This window comes from Ochotona curzoniae, unplaced genomic scaffold (assembly GCF_017591425.1).
Source record: "Ochotona curzoniae isolate NIBS_2020 unplaced genomic scaffold, NIBS_Ocur_1.0 patch75, whole genome shotgun sequence".
Lineage (NCBI taxonomy): Eukaryota > Metazoa > Chordata > Mammalia > Lagomorpha > Ochotonidae > Ochotona > Ochotona curzoniae.
In genome coordinates this window covers 790,854-811,924 of record NW_024467056.1, presented here as the reverse complement: position 1 = coordinate 811,924, position 21,071 = coordinate 790,854, and the positions used below count along the sequence as shown (strand labels likewise).

The following is a 21,071-nucleotide window of genomic DNA, read 5'->3' as shown; positions in this document are numbered from 1 at the left end:
ACAAACACAAAAAAGGTAAAAAAATGGAATGAAAGTGATATAATGTTGAGTAGGGAGGATAGACTGGGTTCAAGGAAGTAAGAAGGGGGTCAAAAAAGTTTCTCTGGAGCAACTTTGGATCACTTAGGAGTGATCTAATAATAAATAGAGCCTTAAAGAACTGCCCTTTTTGCTTACATTACAGGGTTTTTTGCTGTTTAGAAATGAGATTACACTTTGGGCAACTCTGGCAACTCTATGTTTAGTTTGGCTTCACGACTCTTGTTCCTTAGGCAATAAGCTTCCAGATACTTAATGGTTAATATTTATTAAAGCAGAGGTCAAGCCAAAAAATTCCTATTAACACACAAGAAATAAGCGCCTCTGGTTCTTAACTATAATCACCTAATCTTTTTTTTTTTTTTTTTTTTTGCCTCCCCTTACTCATAGTGATCTCACAAGGAATGAATCCAGAATGAGGATCCCTTAAATTACATCCATAACCAGACCATATATTTCCTTGAAGAGAAACAATAGTATGGAAAGTACAATATCACAACAGAATAGAACAAACATCCCACTATTGAGTCAAAAATTTTGGTGAAGGAATTTCTTTTTTTTTTCTTTTTCAACTTTTTGAGACCAAGAACTTTTCTTAGTGCTTTAATGATAGAAAATAGAACAAAAATATAATTATAACATTTATCATAACATTAATCAAGAATGCTCACCTAGCATATATTCATCTTCTACACCAAAAGTTTCTAACTCATCAGGAAACTCTATCCATAGAGGCCTGGGAAAAGGAAAAACAAATTTTCATTTCATCATCAACAGATATTGCATCTGTAAATCAACCACTTGTTTTCCAATTCATAACTATTCTGACAAAATGTAAAAGTACCGAAGAGCTAACAATCTTCTCCATATGATTCAAGATTTTATGAGCAACTACTAAGTCATAATTTTCTTATGTGAAAGAGCTTTCTATTAACTCAATGAAATATTCAATGAAATGCTCCAATGAAATACTGAGAAGCCCTAAAACATGAAATTTTTACCTCCGATTGTTTAACACTAAACATTATGTTAACAGCTAAAATGAGAACTTCATGCAAGTTCAAATGCTTGACATGTTTGGCATGAAATAAACTGAATGTTTGTAAAACTAACCACAATGCTAATTCTGTGCTGTTTCTCATGGATAATGTAATCATTGTTATTTTTAACTTTTTTCTAGGAATTTCTTACAGTCTTTTAAAATTCTTATTTATTTGAAAGGCAGAGAGACAGAAGGAAGATTTCCCGTGTGCGGGACACTTCTCAAATGTCTCCACAGCCAGGAGAAGCGAGGAATTGGGAACTCAACATAAGTCTCCCATGTGGTAGGCAAGGATCTAAGTACTGAGCCAACACTTCTGCCTCCAGGCGTACAAAGCAGCAGGGAATTGGAAACCAGGAGTTGAACTCAGGTCCTCTGATACAGGATGCAGGAGTCTCAAAGTGACATCCTAATTACTATGCCAAATGTCTGCCCCCATCATTATTATGTAAATGAAAAACTTGTTTTCAAGCTGTGAATATTATTGGAAGGTTGAGCAACTGTTAATGGATTCTTCCTTTGTTGCACAGAACTATCTAAGGAGCATTTCCATTCACAAAAATAAAACTTTGAACTTGTATGTACCTGGATATTTACTAAATGGTTCTACTGTATATTCCTATACAATTCTAATATCTATACAATATACAATTGTATATTCCTATACAATTTACTGAGGAAAATAAATTTTTGTTTTAGTAAGGGTAACTTATTTTTAGTTTATTCACAGGATTTTGAAATGCTACATTGGTACTTCAAAAAGTCTATGGAAAATGAAATTAAAAGATAAGTTTACTTTGTTACAAAATTTCCAAAATGCCCATTAATAAAAACAAACAAAGAAACAAAAACAAAACTATACCTGAGTTTCAAAAATAAAATTTCACAACAAAAATATTTTTCTTTTAATCCCATTTCTCTGTGAACCATTTTGGGTCCCTTCATATATTCTTTTTCCTATTGAATGGCAACACAGCTGTGGTCTCAAAGCCTAATTGTTGCCTAGACTCACCAGGGAAACTGCTAACAGATAAAGATCTTGGATCTTACCCAACAGATTCCTAGCATGTTCAGAGGAATAGCTCAGGAATCTGAATTTTTCTCCTCACCACATCCAGGAACACCAGTGCAATGAATATCTGTGGGTATCATTCTTCAGCCTAGAAAGCTGGCTTTCATCTTTGTCTTAAAATTGAACTAGAATACCATGTACACAGTAAGACAAATGCTCACCTCAAACTGGACATGGCTTTGTGCTACTAAGGGTGAGGTAAAGTCTAAGTCTGGGCCTGGGAAGCACTCTTCACCTGATTGCTTAATTAGAGCTGAAGTTTAGAATGAATTCTGGTGCAAAGTTATTTCCTTTTTTCTTGAAGTATCTCTATTTATGCCTCCTAATAAATATTAACACCTCAGTGACAAAGCAGCCGGGGATCTTCTCTGCCCTAAACAGTAGCATCTATAAGCTGGCTACAACTTAATCAAACACTGGGCTTTTCCTGATCTCTTGAAGTCACTTGTGGCTCACTGCGGGAATCTTCCATTATAGACTGATTCCCTGGAAGCTGTGAATGGGTACACACTTACCTCATCACAGGCTGAGCCTCCACATGGGCGCAGTAGAACAGAGAATACCAGTAGGGAAGGAGGGCATAACGCTCCTGGATGGCTTCTCGGATGAGCCGGGTATGCTTGTCCCCGAACAGCCAGGGCTCCCGCCGCTTGGTATTCATGGTGGCGTGGCCACGGAAGAAGGGCTGGTAGGCTCCGGCCTGGTACCAACGCACTAGTAGCTCTGCCTCTGGGTTCCCTATGAACCCACCCACGTCAGCTGGTTGGACAAAGAGAGACCAAGGGGAGGCAAGTGGGCTTGGAATACATGATACTTATATGCCCAAGAAGGGCCTGGAGACTGACTTGGGAAAGGTGCTGTGAGTGCATTCAACTTCATCTTTCCAAGGGAAGGGGGTAACATAAAACAGCCTGGGGTGGGTGGGGAAGTACCTGATAATCTGCTTTTGCAACATTGTTTTTCTTATAAAAAGTTAGAAGCCTTAGACCAAGATCAACATTCCTTAGAAACATTCCATGTTTCTAAGCCCAGAAAATATAGAAGCTGTGACATATATACCCCATTAAATGTGTGTACGTATGTTGGGGAAAGAGGGCTTGGCAAATGGTTTCCTTTGAAGGTGACAGCTGAACCAGGATAAAAGCCAAAGATAATGAGAACAGGTATAGATAATGAGAATGACCTGGGCTGAAGGAGAATTTCAGGCTGTGCCCTGGACCAGGACCTAGTCCGGGTATCCTGCATGGATCAATGCCCTAAGAACATCCTCATCAAAAGGGAACATTGGTGGGCTTTTCCTGCTACAGAAAACCAGGAGTAGCTGGAATTATTTGTAGTTCTAGTTTTCTCACTTTCAAGATAAATCTGTTTGGGAAAGAGAAACTCTGTCATCAAGAGTGTCTGAGGAGGAAGCAGAAAACAGACTGGAGGGAGGAAGTGATGTGATTGCCTTTTGGACAATCTAGACAAGACACGGGGAACCCTGACTTCTCTCATTGCTCCTTCTTCACCCACTCCCATTTTCTCCTTCCTGCATGTATCCTTGCTCAAAACAGCCAGTAAGAAGGCATTTGTGATCAGCTCTGATAGAAAGCCACTTGTTTTTAAATTTTCTCTGGCTTCTAGCACCAGGGAAGGCCTCATCTTACCTCCACAAAAAGAGATCCCAGTAATGCTGAGAGTCAGTAACATCGGGATAGAAATCTTCAGGTAACTCCATTCTGCCGTGTTGTCACCTGTCCACACAGCACCTTCGGTCACAGTGACAAAAATTAAAAAGAAAAACAAATAAAAAATAAACTTACACATTCAATTTCATATTTAGAATCCGTATGTGTAAGATACAAAATATTAAAAAAAAATATGGATTCCTTAGATAGACAAATTCTGGGGCCTATACTGTGGTACAGAGGGGTAAGCTACCAGCATTCATATCAGATTACCAGTTCCAAGTTCTGGCTGCTCTGCTTTCCCTCCAGCTCTGCTGATGTGCCTGAGAAAACAGTGAATAATATCCCAAGGACTTGAGTTTCTGTCACCCACACAGGAGATATGGATGGACTTCCAGGCTCCTGGCTTCCACTTGGCCCAGCCTGAGCCATCGTGGTCATTTGGGGAGTGAACCAGCAGAGAGAAGATCTCTTTCTGTCTCTCTCTTTCTGTCATCCTTTCAAATAAATAAAAGAAATCTTTGAAAAGAGATAAACATATTCTGATTATCTACAATAATTTTTTAAAAGATTTTTAAAAAAGATTTATTTTTATTGGAAAGTCAGATATACAGAGAGGAGGAGAGACAGAGAAAAAGATCTTCTGTCCGACGATTCACTCCCCAAGTGGCCACAACAGACAGAGCTGTGTTGATCTGAAGCCAAGAGCTCAGAGCCTCTTCCAGGTCTCCTACACAGGTGCAAGGTCCCAAGGCTTTGGACCATTCTCAACTGCTTTCCCAGGCCACAAGCAGGGAGCTGGATGGGAAGCAGGTTCGCTGAGATATGAATCAGTGCTCATATGGGATCCTGGCACATGCAAGGCAAGGCCCTTAGCCACTAGGCTACTGCATTGGGACCCTGTATTGATTTTCTGAGGTGAAAATTTCAAAATCCACAAAACAAATAATGCATGCAAATATTCTGAAATTTTGCTTATTTTTGAAAAGTGAAAAAAAGTATGATTGCAGAAGAAACTTTACAAATTACTTTTGGTGAAACAGATTTACATATAACATTTGAAAATCCCTGCTTTAAGTTTAAGTTCTGTGAGTTTTTTCTAAAGCTTTATTTTTAATTTCTATTAGAAAGGCAGATATACAGAGAGAAGGAAAAACAGAGAGGAAGATATTCTATCCACTGGTTACTCCCTAAGTGGCTGCAATAGCTGGAACTGAACAGATCTGAAGCCAGATCTGTTTCTCCCAGATCTTCCATTTGGGTGCAGGATCCCAAGGCTTTGGGCCGTCCTTGAGTGCTTTCCCAGGCCAAAAGCAGGGAGCTGGAAGGGAAGAGGAACAGCAGGGACACGAAGGATCTTGGCCCATGCGAGGTGAGGATTTAACCACTGAGCCATCGTGCTGGGACCAGTTCAGATCCCTGTAGCCACTACCACAGCGAAACACAGAATGTTTCCATATCTGTAAGGGGCCCTCCTACTTCTTTGCAGTCAATAATCCCTCACATTAGCTGACTATTTATTTGATTTCTATGATTATAGACCAAGTTTTTCTACAGCTTCATATAAATGAAAACAATATAGAGTTTGTAGTGTTCTTTCCTTTCACTGAGCATAATGTCATAGCTTACCCCTTTTCATGGTACTCCACAGTATGGATAAATCACAGATTATTTATCCGCTCACCTCTTTATGAATATAGGGACTTCCTGTAGGCTTGGGATACTGTAAATAAAGGTGGTAGGAACATTTGTGTTCAAATCTTCGTTTGGTATATTGTTTCATTTCTCTCTGGATAAATATCCAGGAGTGAAATTGTTAGTTTTATGTTCAGTGTGTGTTAAGCACTCTAACAAAATCCCAAATAGCTTAACAATTTGAGAGTAATGTATGGGGGTACAAGTATTTTTAACTGTAGCCACTCTAATGGACATGTAAGCATCTCTCCCTGTGGTTTTAATTTTCCCGAATGACTAATGATGTTGAATATTTCTCCATGCCTTCTTTGGTAAGATGTCTATTTGAATCTTTTGCTAATTTTTAAAAGAATTATTTTATTTTTATTTGAAAGGCACAGTCACACAGAGAGGAGAGATGGAGAGAGATCTTTTATCCTCTGGTTTACTCCACAATGGCCAGAATTGAGCTGATTAAAAGCTAGGTGCCACAAGCTTCTTCTGGGTCTCCCACATGTGTGTAGGGGCTCCAGGATTTGGATTATCCTCTGCTTCTTTCCTAGGCGTTAAGCAGGGAGCTGGATTGGAAGTGGGGCAGCCGGGACTCAAACTGTCCCTTACAAGAGGAGGAGTAAGCCACTGATCCATCATACAAGGCCTATTTTTTTTTTTATTTATTTGAAATGCTACAGTGAGAGAGAGAGAGAGAGAGACAGAGAGATCTTCCATCCATCCAGTTTACTCCTCAAAATGGCCACAACAGCCAGAGATGGACCAGACCTAAGTGAGAAGCCAGGAGCCTCTTCTAGATATTCCAGGTGGGTGTAGAGGCCAAAGGATCAGGGCTCTCCTCTCCTACTTTCCCAGACACACCAACAGGGAACTGAATTGAAAATGGAGCAACAGCCAGAACTTGAACTGGTGTCCACATGGAATGGCAGAACACAGGTGGCAACTTTCTACACCACAATGCCAGCACCACATTTTTTTTTTTTTTTACTAAATTGTGCTATATAAACACTTAGGCATTTTTTTTCACTTACTGTAATATCAAACAATTTTTCCTGCAAATAAAGGCACCATTTTATATGACTACTCTATGATCTGGATACCAACAAAGACTTTTAAAATTGTTGCCTATGTTTACATATTTAGTTTTCCTCCTACTCTCACTCTACTTTCCTATTTGTTTCAAGGACTAATGCTATGGTGAACACTAGTGGAACATCATCTCTGAGATAATAACAATCTATTTTTTTTTTCAAAGTACTCCCTGGTTCTCAGAGGGAGAATGGGAAGCCTAATAATATCCAGTATACACTGAGGGCTGTATTCAAACTAGAACCTGTGCTCACAGTTAGTTATGTAAGTTCAGCAGACTTAAAATAGCCTTCCTGCCACACAGTGGTTAAATTGAGCTAGATCTACATTAGCTAGTGAAACAGGCCCAGTCAGAAGTGACTATGACTACACAGAATAGCCAGGTCTATTTTAAGCTATGTTGCTAAGTGGAACAGGTGGTTGAAGGAACATGTTAAAGTATATTTTCCTGGTTCTGATTAAATAAAAAGACAGGATCAGATATGATCATCCCAGCAAACAAAATTTTAAAGTCACTTTCCCAACTATGCAATAATTTCTCCCACAAGAAGCAAGTATCAAACTGGACTTAAATGTAGCCTGTCTCATTGCACAAAGGCCTGACTATGACTACTGAAAAGAAAGGTAACAACATAAGTACAGTATTTACCATAAATAGCCAAGCTTAGTTGTGTTTTTCCAGTCTGATAATGTGAGCCATTCCTTACCATACTTCTGTGATCCAGCAAAGAATGATCGTGAAAGAACAAAGGGTCTCTCTTTCCCTTCAGATCGCTGAATCAGTCCCTCTGCAGTAGCCATTTGCTGTAGGGCCAAAGCAGAAACATTTTAAAGACACAAGTGATTACAGCACTGTGCAGACATCTCCAATAAGCCAGTCAATGTACATGTAAAAAGTAAATAGTAGATGAGCCTGGCATTGTGGCTAATCCTCTACCTGTGGTGCTGGCATCCCATGATTGCAGGTTTGAATCCTGGCTGTTCTATACTAATATGCCTGGAAAAGCAACGGAAGATGACCCAAGTAGTTAGGACAACCAACATGAGAGATAATGATGGAGTTCCTGGTTCAGCCTGTTCAGACCCAACTGCTGAAGCAATTTATAGATTGGACCAGTGGATAGAAGATCTCTACCTCCCTCTTTCACTTCTGTCCTCTGTCTCTCCCCTTTTCTCTCTAACTCTGACTTTCAAGTAAACACACACACACACAATTTATTGTTATTGGAAAGGCAAATTTTGATTATTTTAAAGAGAGGAGAGAGAGAAAGAACTATCTACTGGTTCACTCCCCAAATGGCTACAATGTCCAGAGCTGAGCTGATCTAAAGCCAGAAGCCAGGAACCTTTTGTAGTTTTCCCATGCAGATGCAGCATCCTAAGGTTTTGGGCCACCCTCCACTGTTTTCCTAGGCCATAGCAGGGAGCTGGAAGGGAAGCAGAGCAGTCATGATGTGAACTGGCGCCCCTATGGGATGCTGGTGTTTGAAGTGGAGGATTAGCTAGTTGAATCACTGTGCAAGCCCCATAAACATTATTTTTTATTAAAGTAAATAGTAGATGGGAATGTGAAATGGAAAATATTAAAATAAATCCATCAAATTATTTTCATTAATTCCTCTATTAAAACAATGAAAATCTGATTAGTAATGACAATGAAACAAGAGTACAACAATAATAAGCTGTTTATTTAGTATTTACTACTGCTAGCCATTTTATTAGTTTCTCCTATAATCTATGAAACAATCAATGAGAAAGACAGTTTCTTCTGTTTTTTTAAAAGAATTATTTATTTTGAGAGTTATATACAGAGAGGAAAAAGTGAAAGAATAAGGGAGATCTTCTATCTGTTGGTTCATTCCCCACACAGCCTCATGAACAGGGCTGGGCCAGGCTCCATCTGGGTCTTCCAAGTGTGTAGCAGAGGCCCGAGCATTGAGTCATCTTCCACTGCTCTCTTGGGCACATTAAAAGGGAACTAGATCAAAAGTGGAGCAACTGGGACTTGAACCAGTGCCCCAAAGGGATACTAGTGTCCAGCTGCCACATACCCTGTTGACCTACAGAGTCTACCTGATGAATCTTCATGCCAAACCAAAACAACCCTGAGACTGAGAGAGGTTAAAAATGACTGGCCCCAACCTACATAAGAAAATTTTCTAATTAAAGCAGCTTGCAGTTACAGAAAGTGGTTGTTGGAGAAGTGAGCCACATTACCTAGAAACTGTTGTCTAGCCAGCAGCTCACTCTGGCAAATACCAGTCCATAGGAAGGGGTTCAGTGTGCTGGCTAAACTGCTTCTAGGGATATCCACATCCCATAGTGGAGGGTCTGATTTGAACCAGCTCTGCTTCTGAGTCTAGTTTTCTGCTAATACACATCCTGGGAGGTAGGGGGTGATGGCTCAAATACCGTGTCCCTGCTTATCCAATGGGAGACTTGAATCAAGTTCTGGGCATTTAGCTTCAGTACATTAGCAGGACACTGGATCAGAAATGCAGCAGCCTTAACCAGATTGAACTGGTAGTTGAAATGGGATGCCAGCATTGCAAGCAGCAACTTAACATGCTGTACTATAATGCTGGCCCCCTCCCTTGCAGATGCACTTCTACCCTGCCTCTGTCAATAAAGTTTTGGGTAGTATCCAGTGCCATTTTCTAATGGTTCCCATCAAGGCAGATGTTTCTATGCTATCACTAACCCCACCTTATTTTGTAATGCATCACATTCATTATGCAAAGGAAAGAAGAAACAATAAACAATCTTGTGTTGGCTGCAACAGAAGACTCATTACAGTTGTCCAAAAAGACATATCAGGAAATAGAGATGGCTACTACAAAGCAAACGACTTGCAGCCTCAAAAGCAGGACATGTGGGTCCAGTTGACTTCTTAGATATCTTACCTGATAGAAGCCGTAGATATTGTGTAGTTCTCTGTGCTCCCAGTTGCCATGGTGAAGAGCATTTTTCTGCATGGTTTGCTCTGGCCCTCTAAATACTGAGGGCTCATTCATGTCATTCCATATGAAGAGGATGTCTGTAGAGCCCTAGCAAGTAAATTTTGGGGATAATCATACTCTCACATTGAAGATACCAACTCGACAGCATTATTTGTTTTCTTTTTCCTACTTCATTTACTTATTCATTATATTTATCACTGCATAAACATATGCTGCATATATAAACTGCATTATGTTTATTGCTGTATCATGGTATAACATGGGCTCCATAGCACAGGGAATTTGTGGCTATTTTTTTCACTGACAAATCCAAACACGTTTAACAGTCCCTGAGAACTGGGGAGTTACATGTAAATATCTTCTGATAAATGAAAGAATGGTGCACTGTATTGCCTATGAAAATCCATACTGCCTGGCAAGGTCACTCTGTGATCTCCCAGGGAAACTCCTAGGGCAAAGAATGTGAATGTTGACAACCAGGCTCTCTATCATCTACAACCTGCAACTCTTAACCACACAGAGTTGAGACAGTGATTTGTCTCTAAAACTCTGAAATCAGGACAGCTATGAAACCTGTATAACATGATTTGTAGTTTATTTTTTATGTAGAATTGTTCAAATCAAAAGTGACACCTGAGTCATCTACTTAACAGGGTACTGTAATCCCTACTGTAAAATTCTTAGTGTCAGCATTTGACTGAACAGTAACAATTATAAGGAGTCTTTTTCATAGTTTATTCCATTATTTCTATGTCCTGGTTCCTGCAACATTTTCTCACAAAGTCTAGTTTGCCTTCAAGGAAGATCATAAAACACATTTGCTGCCTAACCCACATGACAGTCTTTCAAATGTCTGCAAATAGCTTATATGTTTTCTTTTGATTCATTACCTTCAATCATTTCCTAACATGTAAACTTCTATAAGCAAGGCTATGTGGTTCCCAAACAGCTACTTTAACTGTCATATTTCTTTTTTAAGGTCATTCTTTAGCACATTCAATGTCAGGGATTGACAAACTTTTTGTCTAAGGACCAGAGAACAGATACTTGCCAACTGTGTGGGCCATAAGGTCTCATTTTCAATGACCCATCTCTGTGAAAACAGCCCAAGACAATGGAGAAATTAATAAGTATGGCCATGTTTGGCCCAAAGGCTATCTATTCCTGCTCTAAGTTGTTTATTAGTAACCTAATTCATCATGCCCAAACACTAGGGCTTAGGGATCAAGACCTTGGTTTGGCATACAGAGACTTGCGTTCCATCCTTGGACTCACCACTCACTAGATGGTGACCCTTGGTAGATACTTATAATTTCTCCATGTCCTCTTTGCTTTTCAACTGTGGGACTATATTTAATTATAGTTCCATCTTCAGAGTGTATTATTAGGAAGGAACAAATGGTATAATGTACATGGAGTGCTTAGTGCAGTGCTTGCACAGCTGTTTTTCATTTGTATGAGTTACCATCATCTTCCCCTTCCTCCTTATTATCAACATCATCATAATTGGTTGAAAATATTTTCCAGGTTTTGCATTTTAGTTTTCTCTGTGGTTCCTATAAAAATCTTTTTAGAAAAATCAATTTATTGTCATATTTTCAATAATTTGCTTTAACATATTTTCTTTTTTTTTTTTAAGATTTATTTTTATTATTTTTTCATTGGAAAGGCGGATATACAGAGAGGAGAGACAGAGAGGAAGATCTTCCATCCGATGATTCACTCCCCAAGTGAGCGCAACGGGCCGATACTATGCCGATCCGAAGCCAGGAGCCTCTTCCGGGTCTCCCACGCGGGTGCAGGGTCCCAAAGCTTTGGGCCGTCCTCAACTGCTTTCCCAGGCCACAAGCAGGGAGCTGGAAGGGAAGCGGGGCTGCCGGGATTAGAACCGGCGCCCATATGGGATCCCGGGCGTGCAAGGCGAGGACTTAACCACTTGCGCCACCGCGCCGGGCCCGCTTTAACATATTTTCACATATATCATCATCTTGAAATAATAGCTAGAGTATGATTTTATATAAAGTTTTATAATAATTTGAATATATAATGTTTCTGCCATGAATTATTTTGAAATATTGTAGAGTCTGTTCTCACAGAGGTGAAAAATGAAAAATGGCAGTTCCTACCTACTTAGTAATACATATGGCACCTCTCTGCTATGACTAAACTCATAATCCAAGCCTTTTTCCTTCCAGCATTACCAATCAACTTTTACTCAATGAAACAGAATAGTTCTATCCACCATGTTTATTCTCCTTTCAGGTAAATAAGAAAGTGTGAAAGGATAAAAACCAACCTGATAAACGGGGAATGCAAAAAGACCCGCATACCACTCTCTGACCTTGGGGTTGGTGAAATCCAGGTAGGAGGAGAGACCTGTAGAGGCAGAGTAGCAGCCAGTCTGTTAGAAACACTGGTCCTCACAGCAGATGTACTGTGAAGGAGGTCTCAGACATGAGAGTCCCACATCAAATGTAAAGGATAGCTCACAGCAATACTGCGTGGCCAGAAGTGAATGATGGTGATGCTGGACCCCAGTGGCAATCAGACACCAGAGGCCCAAGGCAGTGCCAGCAAACAAGCATCAGGATGCAGCCATCCCTCACTGATGCCTGTGCTGTGCTGGGGAGGGATGGCTGACACACTGCAGGGGCCCTTTGGTTTCTAAAGAGAACTCGGTCACCCAGGTTCAATTAGTGTAAAGGGAGAAAAGGCAGGGAAGGTGTTTCCCTATACAATATGGGCTTATGACAGAATGCTACAACTTTGAGCTAATAATCTTTGAGGTGAAGAAACCATAGTTGCCAGAGGCAGCTGAGGTCACCCAAGAGAGACAGGGCAGTCATCGCCATGAACCCAAAGAACAAGGAGCACATGGAGAGGCTCTGCAGGGATTGGTTTCCCCCTCCTCAGTCTCTTTTCATCTCTATTTGCTTATACAAAGACCATGCTGCTGGGGTTTGCCCATCAATATTCTATCCCTTCATTCAAATGCTGAACGGTAAATATATCCAAAGCACAATGTCCTTAAAAGTGTTAAAATAGAGCTACAGGAGTAACAGACATCCATAAAGACTGAAATGATACATCCTTCTCCGGTTCAAAATAAGAAGTGCACAAAGTACAGCCGTACCAGGCCAGCATATGCCTTCAAAGTCTGCCCCTTCGCGAGTCTTCACCAAGAAGCCCTGCTCTTTGGCCTCTGCATACACCGAATAGTCAGGATCAGCCTTGATGTGGGGATCACTGATGACCACAAGCTGGCAGGACATAAAGTTGTGAAGAGCTGGTCAGTTTTATATGAGTCATATGTTTGCCTATACATTTTCACCATATTTTGGGGACCAGAATTTACTTGGAAATAATGACAGTGCTGAAATGTCTCAGCCACCTGTAAAATCCCATAACATCTCATATACTTATGAAAGTTAAATTCATATCAAAACTAAGTTAATGTTTGCTTACAGTTATTGCTACCAAATCAATACATGCTTTTGAAGTAGCATTTATTTGATTTTTTAAAAGAATCTATTTTATTTGAAAGAGAGAATCTTCTATCTACTAGCTCACTCCTCAAGTGTCTTTAATGGCCAGAGCTAGGATGGTCCAAAGCCAGGTCAGGAACTTTTTCTATTCTCTGCTGCTTTCCCTGCTTCCTCAAGCCATTAACAGGAAGCTAGATAGGAAGTAGAACAGCCAAGACTAAACCAGGGTCCATACAGGATTCCTGGGTAGCAGGCAGAAGCTTAACCTGTTTTGCTACTGCGTCGGCCTTTTAGGGCAAGCTTTAAGGGTGATCCTGGAGGGGCCAGAGTGGTGGCCCAACAGCTAATCCTCAGCCTGCAACACTGGCATCCCATTTGAATGCTGGTTTTAGTTCCAGCTGCTCTACTTCAAATCCAGCTCCTTGCTTATGGCCTAGGAAACCAGAGGAGGATGGCTCAAGTCCTTGGAACCCTGCACACACAGGAGACCCAGAAGAAGCTCTTGGTTCTTAGTTTCAGATCAGTTCAGCTCCAGCCATTGCAGCCATTTGAAGAATGAACCAGCAGATGGGAGATCTCCCTCTCTTTCTGCCTCTCCTTCTATCTGTAAACCTGCCTATGAACAAAATTACACAAATCTTCATTAAAAAAAAAAAAGTGTGTGCCTGGATCTTCCTGGTCTCTGGCTTCCCCTCTTGCCACGTGATTCCTCCCTCTTGTATGCATTTACGTTGTAATGCCATCCCAGGCTAAGATGGAATCAAAAGGCCCAGAGCTGAGCAGATGCTGACGCCATGCTCTTAAGATCTCCACCACTGTGAGCAAAGCAAACCCCTATTCTAGATACATTATGCAGCCTCAGGTATTCTATTATAGCAACATAAAACAGACTAACCCAGGGACCAAGACAATTAAAGCAGGAATGGATGGAGTCAGAACATTTTCACCCTGCCTTTTCTGGGTGATCACAGTCATTTCACAGTAATTTTTTTTTTAAATCAGAATGCTGGCTTATCTTACCTTGCGTTTTTTGCTTCTGAGCAGCTCCTGCATCCTTTTGGGGTTGGGGAATCTTTTTTCATCCCAGGTGAAGTACCTCTTTCCCTCTGTATGCTCTATGTCCAACCACATGACATCATAAGGAATGTCATGTTCATCAAATCCTGCATCCACTGCTTTTACATCCTGCTCATCTTCATAGTTCCAGCGGCACTGGTGGTACCCCAGGGAGAAGAGAGGGGGCATGGCTTGTGTGCCTAAATGAGGAACACAATAGCTGACTCAATGACCACCACTATAATTCATCTGATAAACATTTTCACAATGTCAACAGGGCCTAAGCACTGGGAATGGAGAGAGAAAAGAACAGCAGTGACTTCAGCAAAAGTTGAAAGGTGCAGGCAGGAGAGTGATGGTAACTGCTAGGTGTAGTTCTCAGTAGAGTTTATATGCAGAGTGGGAGGAGGAACAGAGGGAAGAGGAGAAAGAAGGGGAAGAGGAGGAAAAGAGGGAAGAAGTGGGAGAGGAATAGAACTCATCCTTGTCACCCAGAACATTAGAAAGGAGAACACCCCAACCTTACTCCTAGCACTAGCCTGGGAGACTGACTACACACACAGCTTCCTGGCAAAACCTTATTCTGAAATACAGGATTCCTCACAGTTGCAGAACATCTCCAAAATTCGAGACAGGGATTCAAATAAGCAAATAAAACAAAAGAGATCTTTGAGAATACAGAAAATATATTATCTTTAGTGACTCTAGAGATTAAAAAAAAAAGATATGGAACAAGCCTAGGAGAGTATACAACAAATAAAAGCCATTGCAAACAAGCTACAACCAGAGGGTAAGAAAGAGCTCTTAGAAATCAGAATTAGTATAACACAAATGCCTGGAAGACAAGATTTAAAAGAAAACTCCACAGAAAATAGGCACACATGAAAGATAATAAAAATATATAGAACAAAAAGAAGAAAAGAAGAAGAAACAAAAGGAATACTACAATACTACCAGATTGCTTCTGGGAACTGAAACACACACTTCTCAAGATTGAAAGGGCACACATCAAATACAGTTATTACTATAAAAGATGTACATCAGGGGATTTCACTGTAGAACTTCAAAATATTAGAAATTTCAAGTTATCAAAGAGAAGGTATTTCAGAAAGAAAAGACATATCACATACAAAGGAAAAGAATTAAGAATGATTTTAAAAAAGGATTTTACTTGAAATGCAGAGATATAGAAAGAGAAGGAGAGAGAGAGAGAGAGATCTTCCACCTGTTGGTTCATCTCCCAAATGGCTACAATAGCCAGAGCTGAGACAGAATCAAGTTAGGATTCAGAAGCTCCTCCCAGGTCTGCATGTGGGTGTGGGGCCCAAGCACATGGACCATCCTTCTGCTGCTTTTAGGAAGGCAGGGAGCTGGATCAGAAATAGAGCAGTAATGTCTCATACCAGTAGCCATATGGGATCCAGCAGCAGGCAGAGCTCTGCTTGGCTTGCTATGCTAGGTGCTGGACCCACAATACAAATTTTTTCCAACAGTGCTGTGTCTGATGTGCATGACACTCTAGAATTTTTTTTAAAAAAGATTTACTTTTATTGGAAAGTCAGATTTACAAAGAGAAGCCGAAACAGAGAGAGAGAGATCTTACACCTGTTGGTTTATTCCCCAAGTGGCCCTAATGGCTGGAGGTGAGCTGATTTGCAGCAAGGAGCCAGCAGCTTCTTCTGGGTCCCCCACATGGGTACAGGAGCCCCATGTTTTGGGTCATCCTCTATTGGCCACAAGCAGGGAGCTGGATGGGAAATGGGACAGCCGGGACAAGAACCGGCACACATATAGGATCCTGGTGGTTGTAACACGGGGATTTAGCCACTAGGTTATTGCACCAGCCCCAACACTAATTTTTAATTGTGGTAAAATATATGTAACAAAAAGTAGCACTTCAATTATTTTTAAGTGTATAGTTCAGTGGCATCAGTTACATTCACAAAGTAGTGCAAGGATCACTATCATCTATTTCCAAATTTTTTACATTACCCCAAACAGAAACTTTGTAGCAATAACCTCCCATTACCCAGCCCTGGGTTCTCTTTAATTTACCTTCTGTCTCTGAAAATACGCCTCTTGTGGATAGTTCCCCTAAGTGGAATCATGTAAGTCTGGCCCTTTTGTATCTGTACTATTTCACACATATATTTGTATCAGATTCTGTTTATCTATTCATCTTTGAGGGGCACTTGAGTTGTTCCTCCCTTTTGGCTATTGCAGATGATCTTGCAATGACCTCAAGCATCTGTGTGAGTACCTACGTTCAGTTCCTTTGGAGATTGCACACATAAGCACACAGAATCATGTGTGTGTGTTTGTGTGAAACTGCTCAGTGTACTGGTGTTTCTCAGAGAGAAAGAACCAACAGGACTTACAGTGAATATATATATACACACACACATATATATACATGTAGGTGTATATATATACACACATGCATATATGGAAGAGAGAGGGAGGAGAGGGAAACAGAGAAGGAGGGCGAAAGAGAAACAAAGACAACAACTTCTTTTAAGTAACTGGTTTGTGCATTGTGGGGGTTGGAAGTCTGAGTTCTGTTAAGCAGAAAGGTAGGCTGGAGACCTGGGGAGAGTGGACATTGCAGCTCAAAGGCCATCTGGAGAGTCTGTTTACCTGAAGGATCTCAGGTTTTTTCCTTGCAAAGTTTCAAATGATTTCATGAGGCCTACTCACCACAGTCATCTGCTTCAGTCATAGTCTACTAACTTAAACATGAATCTCATCTAAAAATGCCCACAGGATCATCTAAGCTGGTGTTTGATTAAATATCTGAATACTACATGTAGCCTCACCAGGTTTACACATAAAACCGCCCATTGCATAGTATAACCTGAATTCTATATTTAACCAAATGCCGAATTATTTTCCATAGTATCTAAATCTTTTCATCTCTGTTAGTAATATGCAATGTTCCAACTTCTCCACATTCTCATTAGCACTTATTACTTTTCTTTTTTTTAAAAAAAAACTTAGCCATCCTAATAGATATGAAGCAGTAGCTCATTGTGGTTTTGATTTTTATTTTCCTAATGACTAATGATATTGAGCGCTTTTTAATGTGCTTTTTGTCCATTTACATATCTTATTTGAAGAAATGTCTTTTTAAGACCTTTTCCCACTTTGGAATTCAGTGGCTTTTTACCTTTGAGTTGTAAGAAATTCTTATTACATTATCTAATATGGATGAAAGTCCCTTATCAGATATATGATTTGTAATTTTTCCCCCATTCTCTAGGTTACTATTTGACTTAATCATGTTCTTTGATGCAGAAAAAATTTTCATGTCAGTGAGGTCCAACTTAACATAGTTTTGTTTGTTGTTGCTCATGATTTTGGTGTCAAATCTAAGAATCTATTACCAAATTCAAGCTCATGGATTTACCTATTTTCTATTTAAAAGTTTTGTGGAATTAGCTTTCATACATATAACTGATTCATTCTGATTTAATCTGTACATATTTACACATATCATCATAAATGTGCCAGCTCTTTGTATATAGGGCTCCAACTGTATTCTCTAGCATGTGGACAGCCAATGTTCAAGAAATTGTTCTTTCCCTATGTAATAGTCTTGAATTTTAGTTGAAAAACAGCTGGCCACAGATGTGTAGTTTATGTATAGACTTAATACTATTGCACTGGTCTCTGTGTCTATCCTATTACCATAGCTTTGTAGTAAGTCTTGAAACTGACATGTACAAGTCTTCCATCTTTTAGTTTTTTAAAGTTTTGTCTATACAAGATCCCTTGCAATTCCATATTAATTTTAAGTTTTCTTTCTTTGAGTCAGGAAAGCAAAAATCCATTGGGATTTTTGTAGGAATTGCAGTGAATCTTTAAGTTGCTTTTGACATTACTACTAATGTAATAGTAAGCCCTTAAATCTATGAACACGACATACTTATCTATTTATTTAGGTCTTCTTTAGTTTCTCTCAAGAATGTTTCATAGCTTTCAGTGTATGAGTCTTTAACTTCTATTAAGTTTATTTCTGGGCATTGTGTTCTTTTGGGTGCTATTGTAAACAGAATTATTTTTAAAATGTTTTTTAAGAAGATTCTTTATGTATTGATCTATTTCAAAGGCAGGGTGACAAAGAAGGGGAGATGGAAAAAGAGACAGAGAAATTTTGTATTAACTGCCTAAACCAGAAGTAGCAATAGTCCAAAGTCAGGAACCTGAAACTCCATCCAGACTTGTCTATGTGGGTGTCAATGGGCCCATCTCTGGCTTTACAGGTACATTAGTAGGAAACAGGATTGGATAGCTGGGACTTGAACCAGCACCCTGATGTGAGAAGTGGGTGTATCAAACTGTGGCCTAAATCAATAGTTTTCTTAATTTATTATTCAGTTGTTTATTGCTGGTGTACAGAAATCCAACTGGTTTTGGTGTCATCTTATACCCTGTGACTGTGCTGAATTTATTAACTCTAGTAGGGACTTTTTTGTGGGTGCTTTAGTATTTTTCATATAGGATTACTCCACCTGCAAATAGAAATGATTTTACTTCTTCCATTCTAATGTGTATGACACATATATGTTTTTCTGGTTAACTGTCCTGGCTACATCTTCCAGAACAATGCTGAATGGTAGTGGGGACAGTGTTGCTGGTCAAATAGCAGCCTTCTTTTATTTCTGACCTTGGAGGAAAGCCTACAATCTTATAAAGGCAACTGTTTTTGTGTTAAAGCCAGTGGGATATCTTCACAGGAAAGAAATCATAGAAAACCTGAGTTATTAGTCATTTGAGCTAAAAGCAGAGAAAGCAAAGGGACTAAGGAAGACAGGTGGCAGATATGAGGGATCAAAGAGAAGATCATTCTGGACCCAGTGTGATGTTTAACCCAATCAAATGAGATGAGGGCAGAGGAAGAATGCATAACAGCTATTTAAGATGTTTGAGTACAATGTTTAGAAATTCTATGCAGTGCTCCACAAAAATGAACTCACAGTAATGAATCATGCGGCAAAGGAAATATAAAGAAACAAGAAACTGGTACTTGTACATGCAAATACCTGTAAGTTGAGAGTACTGCTTGAAGACATCAGAAGGTGTAGGTCCCATCAGTAGAAAGACATCAATGATTCCACTCTCTGACATCCAGTGTATACTGGTCCGACATCTGATCTTTTGCTTAGCAGCAGTTGCACCCATCTTGGTCAGTGCGTACTGGGGATGGAGTAGAATAAAAACTTCATAAATGTCTCCCTACAACATCCATCTATCCAGGAGTGAGGCTGTTCCTTTGTGGACACTGCCGACACTCTGATTACAGCACAAGGCTCTTGTGCCAGAGGACTGCCACTGTCAAAGCAAGAGCTTTGACGACCCTGCAATGGCTCTGTAAGGATGGCTTGCAGCCATGATCCACAGCTCACCTCTCCTGCAGGTTCTGTATTGATCTCCACAAGTGTTTCTGAGGCATTCAGCCAGAAAATGCCTATAGTCTTGCCAAGTTTGTGAGCCAGGAGATAAGGGATTGAGCCATAAATGCCCATTTTGTCATGAATTTTATACCCATAGACGTCCAGGTTATACAGACGGTAAGCATCTCCGTCTCTGAAACACACATAAGGATTGTCATGCATCAGCATCTGTCCTTGAAGGGGAATAGCTCCATTTACCTCCATAAACACTGAGGGGCCACACCTCTTTCAAGAACCAACTCTTATTTCTTCCCTAAAGATTCCCTGACCCACCTGGGTAAAAGTGATTCTCTCTTTCCTTTGACACTCCCTTCTATGACAACTGGCACACAGGATACCCTATCTTGGGCATCTTTCATAAATATCTTCTGGAAGGGGAGAGAGCTGTCTCCTGTATCTACCACAATAACAAGTACGCGGATGAAGAACTGACAGATGAATTATGACACTTTCTTACAGTGAAAACCAAAAGACGGTGTCCTAAGAGGATTCTGTGGCGCTGATAGGGAAAGAGCAAGAACTGAATCTGGGTCAGGAGCATAAAGCTCAGGTTTGTATGAAGTAGCACAGCTTTGGACGGATTGGTCACTGTGTCTACCTCAAAAGTAAACAGCCCCTGGACCTGCCAAACAACTCGGTCAGATTACTGCTCTACAGTTTTGTTTCCTCTTCCTGATCTGGCATCTGTCTATTTAAAGTGATAGCCTGAATTGAGACAATCTCCCTGAGGAGTCAAAACTGATCCACAAGGCTGCTTTCTTTCACTCTCACACTCCTTGGCCACTTCTGGGATGGCTTGTTTCTAGGTCAGTGATTTTATTTTCAGCATTTGCTTCCAGGATTCACAGAAAGGAGCTGAGAGATCAAAGTACAACCGAGGAGTGTAGATCTTCCCCCAAAATTCAACCACAGCAGCTCTCTCTTTTCACCCCTCTATATATTTAGGATCAGCATTACAGCTTTTATAATGATGTAATTTTTACCAAAGAACGAGAAAGAAAACTGAGTACCGTTGCTCTGAATGATCATTCAAGGAAGATTCTTTTTTTTTTTTTAAAGATTTATTTTTATTATGTTTTTATTGGAAAGGCGGATATACAGAGAGGAGAGACAGAGAGGAAGATCTTCCGTCCGATGATTCACAGGCAGGGAGCTGGAAGGGAAGCGGGGCTGCCGGGATAGAACCGGTGCCCATATGGGATCCCGGGAGTGCAAGGCAAGGACTTAACCACTTGCGCCACCGTGCCAGGCCCTCAAGGAAGATTCTTAAAGACCCACAAACAGTACTGCAGCGCAAATGACCTGCCATATATTGGCACTGGCTCAGTAATCTCACAGATGTTGCTTTCAGTTGTTTCAATCCAGAACCTGCAGCATCCTATGAGAATTCCTGTTTTCGTTACCTGGTATTTTTAAGTTGGTGTGATTCTGCATGTTGTGGGATCCCATAGACATGCTCAAATCCATGTAAGGAGAAATCCAAACCAATGGAGGTAGGACCTGTAGGGACAGGGCACAG

General features: G+C 40.3%; 1 protein-coding gene across 1 annotated transcript in view; it reads right to left on the bottom strand.

The window, feature by feature from the left end:
* LOC121168207 (neutral alpha-glucosidase C) overlaps positions 1–21,071 on the bottom strand; it is a 53,927-nt gene that overhangs the window by 10,371 nt on the left and 22,485 nt on the right. Inside the window, exons 8-18 of the mRNA XM_040998105.1 lie at positions 20,956–21,052; positions 19,505–19,685; positions 19,142–19,295; positions 14,064–14,299; positions 12,692–12,818; positions 11,855–11,934; positions 9,502–9,645; positions 7,306–7,402; positions 3,803–3,904; positions 2,669–2,912; positions 711–775 (exon numbers count right to left, since the gene is read on the bottom strand). Coding sequence (XP_040854039.1) covers positions 711–775; positions 2,669–2,912; positions 3,803–3,904; positions 7,306–7,402; positions 9,502–9,645; positions 11,855–11,934; positions 12,692–12,818; positions 14,064–14,299; positions 19,142–19,295; positions 19,505–19,685; positions 20,956–21,052 — 1,527 coding nt within the window. The remainder of the gene's footprint in view (positions 1–710; positions 776–2,668; positions 2,913–3,802; positions 3,905–7,305; positions 7,403–9,501; positions 9,646–11,854; positions 11,935–12,691; positions 12,819–14,063; positions 14,300–19,141; positions 19,296–19,504; positions 19,686–20,955; positions 21,053–21,071) is intronic.